Source organism: Montipora capricornis, chromosome 7, assembly GCF_036669925.1.
Source record: "Montipora capricornis isolate CH-2021 chromosome 7, ASM3666992v2, whole genome shotgun sequence".
Lineage (NCBI taxonomy): Eukaryota > Metazoa > Cnidaria > Anthozoa > Scleractinia > Acroporidae > Montipora > Montipora capricornis.
In genome coordinates this window covers 23,908,561-23,918,560 of record NC_090889.1, presented here as the reverse complement: position 1 = coordinate 23,918,560, position 10,000 = coordinate 23,908,561, and the positions used below count along the sequence as shown (strand labels likewise).

The following is a 10,000-nucleotide window of genomic DNA, read 5'->3' as shown; positions in this document are numbered from 1 at the left end:
AAGGGAGCACACGAGAAGAGATACAGTTCAGTACAAAAATTACAGGCTGAAACACAGACGGTAGGAGGAATTTTATCACATGTTTACTTTTCAGTCACGTTCTACTGAACGTGAAGGTCTTGTGCTCGACCAAGAGTGACACATCTGGGAATTAAAGTGTCACAGCGAAAACCTACCGGTACAATAGATGGCTTTTTCGCTTTAAATGGAAGCCAGGTTGAATCAGAGAAAAGAAAATATAGAAGAAAGACAGTGTACTAACGAGGAAGAAACAGATGAGGGTCAAAGGAAACCAACAAAATCAAGATCTTTCTAGAAAACTTGCTTCCGAGATCATGAGTGGTTACGCTATGAAAAGGAGGCAATGTTTCGTTACTTTTGTCTAAAACCTAAAAAAACAAACCCCTTTGCATCTGGAGTAGATGTATAAGGCATAGTCATTGATTCTTGGTTTAAATATGAACAAATATGCAAAAATAGTTTTCAGAAAAGTTCCATCATCAATTATGTGGAAAGATTCCTTGTACAGCAACAAAATGGTGTGCAAAGTGGGGGACTTGATTCTGTCACTTAAGAAGTGTGGCTTGAGGTAACCATTACCAACACAAAACAGGGGCTCATCTTGACACAGACACCTAGAAAGGAATCTGTTATTATACGTCAAAGAATATCAATAGGCCATTTCCGAGTTCATGTCTGCCTCCTCTTCAAGGCAAGTCTAAGAGCGAAGTTTTTCTTATGAAAATTAGTTTTCATTCATATGTAAAGTAGAACTAATTACCATCACAAAAACTTTGCACTTAAGACTCGCTTTGAAGAGGAGGCGGATATGAACTCGGAAATGGCCTATTCTTTACTTCTTCTCTCAGTTGCTTTGATTTTGTCATTTACACTCTTATATTATTAATTGTTGAATAGGCTTATCCACTTATCTTTTAACTTCCCAAAGGAACTTTTACATCTTACTCTACATTTCACTGCTCAATAAAATGGCAAGTTGGTCATGTGACAGCTGGGACACCTGAGTCCTAGGAACCCTTGTCACCATGTTTTGTTTTGTATTTTAATGTTTGCTGTTTATTAAAGTGAAATAATGTGGTGTTACATCCTTATGTCCTCTCCTCCTTTATCTTTTGTATAATTCATATTACACCGCAGACCACAAGCTGCCCTTGCATAATCTGTAATAATAAATTTCTTCTCAAAATTGCTTCCCTGCTTGAAAATTGCTTGTTTTTCTGAAAGCACCAACATGACCCTCGAGCACAAGAATGACTCTGGACAGCGATTTAGAGGCATTTGATCTGCTTGGTAACCTGAGGAATGGGGGTCGACAGTGAAAATCACATGATGACTACTGTTCTGTAAAACTGTCTTGAAAACAGGTGCAATAGCATTGTTCGACTGTTAGTCATACATGAACATCAAGGATGCAATGTTTGTGTTCCCTGAGAGTTAAATAACATCCACTGCAATAAATTTCTTCCAAGTCATCTTCAGTATACAAGGCATTTCTGTGTAAACAAACACAATTTCTTAATGGAAACCCAGTTCTAAACAACACTAACAATGAAACGAAATGTTTAAATCCCAAATGAAAAAAAAAGATACTTACAAGCTTGCTGTAAACTGCAACATTGTGTTTGCTCTTTCTGGGAGAAAAATTACCATAGAGTACAAAATGTAGGCTCCTTCCCATGACGTGATATGTCTGTTTCTTTCATCAAGACATTTGCTTAAAAGCGTGTTGGTAAGGTACATGTACATCTCAGGATTTTAATTTTCCCTTACTTACACTTTGGGATAGCTTTCAAGGGAAACCACAGAGAAGTTCTACCTGGAGAAAATTGGCTCATACTGAGAAAAGACACTTTCCCTTGGTAAAAAGTCAAGTTTGACCACAGCCAATAATCATCTCATGGTCCCTTCTATCTGCCTCCTACTCCAATGGTTGGGTTGTTTTCTATTAACTTTTTGTTTTGTTTTCATGATATGAAATTGCAACCAATACAGTCGCCAATGCGACTAAAACTTCCACCTTGGCGACTAAAAATTATTCTTTAGTTGCCAACTTGGCAAGTTCATTTCTGAAAAAAGAAGTGAATAAATAAATACCAAGCGATTCAGGTCATGGAACATCTGCAATTGCTTTGCTGTGAAAAAATGTGGATCTAATCAAATTCATATGTCTGCTTTCCTTTAAAAAATGTAGATTCAAATTTCAACTTGACGCCATTACCAGATGAGTGGTATTACTTCTGTGTAAATCGCGGGCGCAGCATTTAACAGAAAGACCGCTGGTATTGAAAGAACAAACTTGTATCTGCCATCTTGATTGTGTTTCCCTCATGTAACCACAACATGACAGCTAGCCTCAATTTCAGCAGTTTTATTTGCTTTATTTAAATTTTGTTTGCGCATTGAGCGTGTGATAAGATTGTCTTGCAGTGAGTGTTAATGGAAAGTTTTTCATTTCTTTCCCTGCCTTTGGGGCTCCTATGCCTTCCAGTGACTTGAATTTACTAACTGGCAACTCATCTTTCTCAGTTAGTTCCCAAAAGGCAACTTCATTTTTTTTTTAATCTCGAGCCCTGGGATGAACTTTATTAAATTTAACTGTCAACTGTGTGCAGTGCCACGGCACTAGTTTTTGACACTGTACCGAAATCAAAATGATCAGATCAACGCAACTAATATCAAATCGTAGGTTGCTTTTTGAGGAGAAGGGAAGACTGGAGTACCCAGAGAAAACCTCTCAGAGCAGAGTAGAGAACACTCAACCAGTATGTGACACCAAAGTCTGGGAAATGAACCTGCAAGGCACTGACGGGAGATGAGTCCTCCCCCCTTGGTGCCATGGTACCATCCCTACTCCCCTAATATATTTCTACCACGGCTTAACACAGCTAAAAATACGAAAAAAAAGACAAACTAGGAGGAATGATTATACAGTACTTACCATAGGGTTACCTTTGACATTGGAATAGTAGTTGCTTAATTCCCTACTTACCTTTACAGTACGTCCACGCTGCAACACACGGTTCCTACACGACATGCCACAAGGACAGCGCGAGTTACACTCATATATTGGTGTCCCTGGGTTCACACAGACCCGCCCATTTCTGTCATAAGCAAAAACCCCTCCACTGTTTCGTGGGCAATCGCAACATTCCCCAGTGCAAATCCGCTCGCAACTACAGCCAACAAGATAATTGGTATCAAATAAGTGATTTAGGTCTTTATGATAAATGTTTCTGGTTATGTACGTGAAGTCTCTTGGTGGTGAGACATTATCCACTGTGTTTTCCACAGAAATGTATGCCTCGTTCTCGCTCTGTTCATTCAAGTATTGCTCCCATTCGTCAATTTCGTTGTATAGTTCCTTTTTAAATTTATATAAATTTTTGCGACTCGGTTTGTTGCATCTAGCAATTTTCCGTAGTCTCAAATGAAGTTCATACTTCGATTCAAAGCAAGTTCTCAGCGAATGTACTGACTTCAGACAAGGAATTGTAAAATCTCTCAGAGCCTTCCCGGAAGCCGCTAAAAGAGTTTCATCCTCAGCTGAAGGGCAAGTAGGTTCTTGTTTTACTGATCCCGAAAATGAACTAAGGTACGATAAAGAACTATGATTGGACGATGTTTCAACAGAATTAGACGATTCGGGAAGAAGAGAATCCTTCGGATTCGCGACAGCAATCGGTGTGTCATCTAAAAAAACTTCTTGTATGCTTAAAGTATCATCTTCTTCGTGAACAGATGAGCACGGAGTAATTGTCGGGGTTTCCCCATTCCTTGAAACCAAAGGCGAGTCTTCGATGTAAATGACTTCGGGTAGTTTGTTATCAATCCTCTCAATTTCGTCGAAACTTCTCAGCAAGTTTGAGTTTGCGTTCGAAAAATATTCCAAAGGATTCGGCGAAAAAATACCATCATCCATTGCAGCAAACAGCCTTCCAAGATCAAGCCCTTTTACCACTCACGAAAAAATTAGAAAACATTACGATTTGTCGGTTTAAAACTATTTTCCGTCTCCATCTTTCGCGCGTCTGTGGTTTCTCCAAATGAAGTCTGGGTAATTGTCTCCAAGTATCCGAGAGAGACTGGACAGATTTAAAACACGATATTAAAGACTACATGAAGTACATGTTCCTAAGAGTAGTTTCTTTCCTTTTCAAATTAGTATTCACACAGCTCCGGAGCTCATAATCAAAAGCCGTAAGAATGAATGTACGATGTGCAACGGTAAGCAGCATTTTATTGCCTTGTTAAATTCATTTGCGAACTATATTATATAACTGCAAAATCCTCATGACCAGCATTAAGAGAGTTTTAGAGCTAGCAGCCCTGTTTAATTCCCAAAAAAAGGTTTTCTAGTTGCTCCAACACAACCGCTGGGTTTCCTTCCTGGGTTTATGGCTATCATGAGGTACTTCCATATTTAACCAATACATGTGCTCTTATATCTGACTTATGGAGGTACTCTCATATAATTATCACCTATATGAATATTGTCATCTTTGAGCGATTTCAGAATACTTGAACTTCACTGGCACTGAACTTTGGCCGATGTTTCTTCTGAACTTTCATCCATAATGTATGAAGTATAGGCCGATATGTTACCTGTATCTCAGGCTGACCATAATAACATGGGCTCTCAGCAAGCAGCATGAAAAAACCAAAATGGTGTACTTGACTGTGCATTTCCTGTGATTTGCGAAGTGCAAACTTCAAAAATTTTATGGGGGAACATGCCCCCGGACCCCCTAGAATTGTCTGGTGACTCCGACACAAGAAACACACACTTGTGCCTTTAGTGCAATCTCCAACAAGCATCTCACCAGAGCTCTCAAGTCTCACTCATTTTGATGCAATCTCACTCTCTCACGCCGACACGACCATTTCTCACGCATTGGCACTTTTCTGGAAGGTAACTCTACCTTTTAAGCTTTCAGAAGTGCTCATGAATTCCAAATTCCTTCCTTCACTGGCACTGAACTTTGGCCTATGTTCAATCTGTTCTTGTGGGTCCAAGTTTCTTGTTTCTTCAGGACTTTCACCTGTTAATATATGAATTATAGACCGATACGTTAGCTCAGGTTGACCATAATAACATGGGCTCTCTTAGCAAGCAGCATGAAAGAAACAAAATGGCGGACTCGACGGTGAATTTCCAGCGATCTGAGAAGTGCAAATTTCCAAAAAATTCTGGGGGAGCATTCCCCCAGAGCCCCCTAGAATTGTTTGGCTTCTCCTGCCCAAGAAACACATTGTATTATTAGATTGACTTCAATTAGATTAAGTTAAATCTTTGCTTATTTAACATTTAGCCGGAAGATCTCATGAACATGCAGCATTGTAATTTACTCTGCCTACCAGAAAATTATCAAATGAAATATTATTTCTACCATGGATTGTCTTGGCCTCAGGTAACATGCAGTTTTACTCAAGTTTGTATATTTCAATTTTTTCTCAAACTATTTAAGGTGATCATTAAGTTTTGATTACTACATTTTCTGTGATTTACTCGAAGCTGTCGTATGTTGCTGAGGATGAAAAGGGAAAGATTGTGGGATATGTTCTTGCCAAAATGTAAGTTACCGTTGTTTTAAAGTTGTCCGTCAAGGTGATTATCGGCTGATAATCCGAGATGGCGAGCCAATGAAAGTGCGCGATTTTGTATAATCACCTGTGTATTTATACTAAAATTAATATATAATTTATATACAATGTTAAAAAGCTCTAAAATCCTAAATATAATTGAAATCTTTACGTCTAAAATTTGTGGTTGTTGTAGAGGTCTCTTTGAAAGTCAACTCTTTAAAAATGTCCATTGAACGTATTTTGCTCTGCAGGTTTTTGTAACTTGTGTTAGAAAAATTCTTGTCCTTGGAAATTAAGCTATTCCATAGTACAAGGCCTCTACGAGCAATAGAGCTTTTGCCATAAATAGAGTTGAAACGAGGCACCGTTATAGAGTCTGATGCTCGTAAAGAGTAACCTGTAGGGTGTTTCATCACAATATTATCTGATAGCACTATATTCTTGTGGGAGCTCATCATGAAAATGCTTTCTTGGCAAAAATATGAAAAAAATAACTTGGTTGATTTACTTCGTAGGGAAGAAGAGCCTGATGAGGCAGTTCATGGACACATCACGTCTTTGGTATGACAAAAAATTAACTTTAGCCCATTCGTGAACACCCTAAAGCGCCCCCTAATCAGGAAGTAAAATCATCTGGTGTTGGCCAGAGTAAAATCTAAGGTGGGAAATCGTTAACGGCTGTTTAGATAGGAAGGGTGGCCAGCAGAAAGTTGTAAAAGCAAAATGACTGTTTGGATTAGATGAAGGCATTTTGGTTATGCACATAACAGTTTTATTTTTTTTAACTGTTGTTGAGGTGTGTAACAAAAATGAAGTGAACAGCTATAATGTATTTTCCCTGGAAACTTGTGCTGTCACCGTCACTGCTTTCACCAACCCTGTTTCTCAAATTATTCAGCTCGAGCCTCGAAACTTGATTCTTGATTCTCGCAAACATCATGGATCAAGTTTCAAGTCGGGACTGTCAACTTAATTACTTTTGCACAGTACTGTATGGCACTATCAGACATAGTTTAAGAAACAAAGCGCAAGTAAATTACTGTACAGAACAAGCAAGCACGTCCCTTTTTGAAAGCATTAATTCTTTCTGTTCTTTGTAGGCTGTGAAAAGGTCGCACAGAAGATTAGGCCTGGCGCAAAAACTTATGGAGCAGGTAGTGCAAATATCTGTGTCATGAATTGTTTGTACTAAAGATAATGATAATTTTCTTTGACAGTATTTGCAATGGAGACTGTATGGTGAGCAAGGGATAATCCACCTTTATTGACTTGTACACTGTAGAACTGCATCACACAATCAAATCAATCAACTTTGAAAAGTACAAGTTTACTTCTCACAATACAAAAAAAATGCTTTGTTTATAGTGGAAGTACACTTAGCTATCAAGCTACATACAGTACACCCACTTTTTATTTAATTTAATGATCTGAAATTAACAGAAACATGATTGAGAACCGCAACTGACAGGAGGCGACCAGTTTCCTATTTACATGTACATGTACAAAGCATGGTAGAGTTGAATCTGTGACAACCGGGAACAATTATCCAAACCAGAGGTTAGAACGGGATTTGAACCGGGGGCAACCGCATGCAAACCCAACGCCCTAAGTACTGGACCACGATGCGTCCTAATCGAGAAGTTGGCAAGTTTACAAATGTATTTTAAAAAGGAGCTGGTTCTCAATAATAATAATAATAATAGTAATAATAATAATAATAATAATAATAATAATAATAATAATAATAATAATAATAATAATAATAGTATTCTTCTTTTTTGACTTACACATGTAATATATGTTTTTATGTTTTTCAGGCGTCCCGTGCCATGGTTGAGTGTTTCAATGCACAGTATGTTTCTCTCCATGTCAGAAAGAGGTAAGAGATCTTGGGAAACTTTGACGGAGTTTTGTCATCTGGTTTGTGCAGTCCTAAAATGGCTGTTGCACTTCCACTAACACTAGTCTTTTTCAAACGAACATGAGTGGAAATAATCATCAGAGTCAAGTTAAACTGTGTGGCCAGTTGATTGTACATACTTGTACTACGTATTATACAGTTCTCCAGCTGATTGGTCAGAAGAAACGTGACACTACCTTTGATGAGTCACAATAGCTTACTTTATGTACCATCTGGAGGATGCAGCTCCATCAACCACATGTATGTCATTCGTGGGTTCAATACCTTTTTCAGTGTTGAGCCTTAAAGAACTCCAGCACATTGACACTTCAAATGCTTTAGGATACCCCCGGTTGACAAGTAAAATTGTGTGGCAACTCTGACATCCCGGGGTTTTACTTAATAGCTGCCCTGTTCCAAACAAAATGAGTTTGGATCAACTTATTTTGCAGCAACAGAGCAGCTCTTCACTTGTACAACAAGACCCTGGGCTTCAGGTAAGATATTGCATTATTTTGTAAAATTTAATGTAGCCCACCACATAAAGTAGCCTGATGACCTCAGTAGATCCTTCTACTTTGGGGACAAAGCCAATTTTGAGTGAATGGTGACCCCCATACAAGCAAATTATTTTTCCCTGTTTTATAGAGTAAATCGCTCCTAGAATAGCAAAATGATTTCTTAATTGCAAAATATAGTTATGACAAAAATGTTACCCTTTTGGTTGCTATTTCTGGATCAGAAAACACTTGTGCTTTCTTTAAGTCGCGTATTAATTTCTGCGGAATCTTACCTTCAAGCACTAAGAGCCAAACTGCATTTTGGCTTCCATCAATCAAATTTCCAAACATAGCCGGGAAGATTGACTCCACCTCTGGAAAGTGAATTGGAGTTTTTGTTTAGTTCACAGCTCAAACACCATTTTATGTTTTTAGAAATTCTCAATCAGTGTCGAGTTTGAATGTATGAATGTACTATAAGAATTAAAGATTTTGATTGGTGGGTTATGTCAAACATCAATTGATTTCGTTATCTGGGGTTGGCATTTGATTGATGGAAGCCAAAACGCAGTTTGGCCATTGGCGCTTTGAAGATGAATTCTGCAGAATTATAAGAATCACAGTAAGCAATTAGCCAGTGTCAAAAATACCATAATTAATTCTTTGTTTGTCCCTCCAAAATTTTGCATAAGCATTGTTTCCAGTTTCTCTTAGGACCATTGTAAGTCCCAAGAGAAAATAAAAACAAAGCTTATGCAAAATCTTGGAGGGACAAAGAGTATTTCGGTATTTGTATACTGGCTAATTGTTTCTTATAGACACCTGAAATTTCCAGGTGGTCTGAATTTTTCAGGTGTGTAAGAGACAATAAATGATGTCCAGATTAATGCGAGGATCACTTCTTCAATTTCAGCTATAAGCCACACTTCAAAATAAAGTCGTATAATGTACATTAAATTTTGTTATTATTGTTTGCTATTGTTATTGATTCCAACATCAATCAATTTCCATCAATCATCGAGACATCACAAACATGTAGGGTTGGTCTCCTCATAATTTTCTTGTTTGCTTTGTTCATATTATCAAGCATTTCTGAGATTGAACCAAAGTACTATGCCGATGGAGAAGATGCTTATGCAATGAAGAGGGATTTGACTGGTCTGAGACTAGAGGTTGGTTTTAGTTGGAAAGGTTAAGCCATTGACGAGTAAAGAAAGGTTAAGCCATTGACGAGTAAAATCATCTGACGTTAGGCCGGCTTAGGAGTCATTGACTCCTAGGGATTCCCCATTGACGAGTAAAATCATCTGTCATTAGACAGAATAAAATAGTCTGGCCGGTTTAGTCTGGTTTAGGCATCAAAGGCTTTTGAACCCCTTGTACAACTCATTAAGTTGGCTTTGACAGTGGGCAAGGTAGAACTTTTTCCTAGGCCCTCTGTAGTTAGAAAACTGAATACGAGAATCATTTTTGGAATGACGTTGCCTTAATTGCATGGAAAATACAGCTACTGAGGTGTGAGAGAACTATAATTAATATAAATAATGTTGTGCAACAGTAAATAATGTTAGTGTGTGAATTAATTGTGTTTGCAAGTCTCTCCTGATTGTTACTGATATTTGTTGGCACATTTGACTATTTTCATCGTTTCTTACCCCAGTTAACTTAATTAATTTTATTAGGAGAAATGTGCTACAGAAGATCCAGATGTTGCAAATCTAGAGGATCAAGCAAAGGCAATGGCTGTAAAGGATAATTGCAAAGATCTCTGTGAAGGAAGTTACAAGTGCTGTTCATCGTATTCACGCCGTAATGTTAAAGAAGACACTTCAGGGAGGTGTCCTAGAACGACGCTTGGAGAAACAAAGGATAAAAAAACCTGAAGGGTCTTAGCTCAGCTTGATCTGTTCACAAATGCACGTAATAATGATTATTACAGATGTACGCAGATTTCAAAGTGTCCCCTTGTTCTTTTCTCCAACTTCAACATCACCCG

General features: G+C 38.0%; 2 protein-coding genes across 2 annotated transcripts in view; one reads left to right on the top strand and one right to left on the bottom strand.

The window, feature by feature from the left end:
• Window positions 1-4,060, bottom strand: part of LOC138056510 (histone-lysine N-methyltransferase SUV39H2-like) — a 15,196-nt gene extending 11,136 nt beyond the window's left edge. Inside the window, exon 1 of the mRNA XM_068902327.1 lies at window positions 3,011-4,060. Within this exon, the coding sequence (XP_068758428.1) occupies window positions 3,011-3,940 (930 nt within the window). The 5' untranslated portion in view covers window positions 3,941-4,060. The remainder of the gene's footprint in view (window positions 1-3,010) is intronic.
• A 69-nt stretch (window positions 4,061-4,129) lies between these two features.
• LOC138056523 (N-alpha-acetyltransferase daf-31-like) lies at window positions 4,130-9,961 on the top strand. Its single transcript, XM_068902337.1, has 9 exons — window positions 4,130-4,245; window positions 5,331-5,429; window positions 5,534-5,592; window positions 6,120-6,165; window positions 6,705-6,758; window positions 7,422-7,483; window positions 7,957-8,001; window positions 9,092-9,176; window positions 9,687-9,961. The coding sequence occupies exons 1-9, from the start codon at window positions 4,225-4,227 to the stop codon at window positions 9,885-9,887; spliced, it is 672 nt and encodes a 223-aa protein (XP_068758438.1). The 5' UTR covers window positions 4,130-4,224; the 3' UTR covers window positions 9,888-9,961.
• The last annotated feature ends 39 nt before the right edge of the window (window positions 9,962-10,000 follow it).

Excerpts from the sequence above, each read along its gene's own strand:
- LOC138056523 (XM_068902337.1), top strand. The coding sequence starts at position 4,225 with ATGAATGTACGATGTGCAACG. Across the intron at positions 6,759-7,421 it reads CGCAAAAACTTATGGAGCAG|GCGTCCCGTGCCATGGTTGA; the intron begins GTAGTGCAAATA and ends TATGTTTTTCAG. Across the intron at positions 8,002-9,091 it reads AACAAGACCCTGGGCTTCAG|CATTTCTGAGATTGAACCAA; the intron begins GTAAGATATTGC and ends CATATTATCAAG.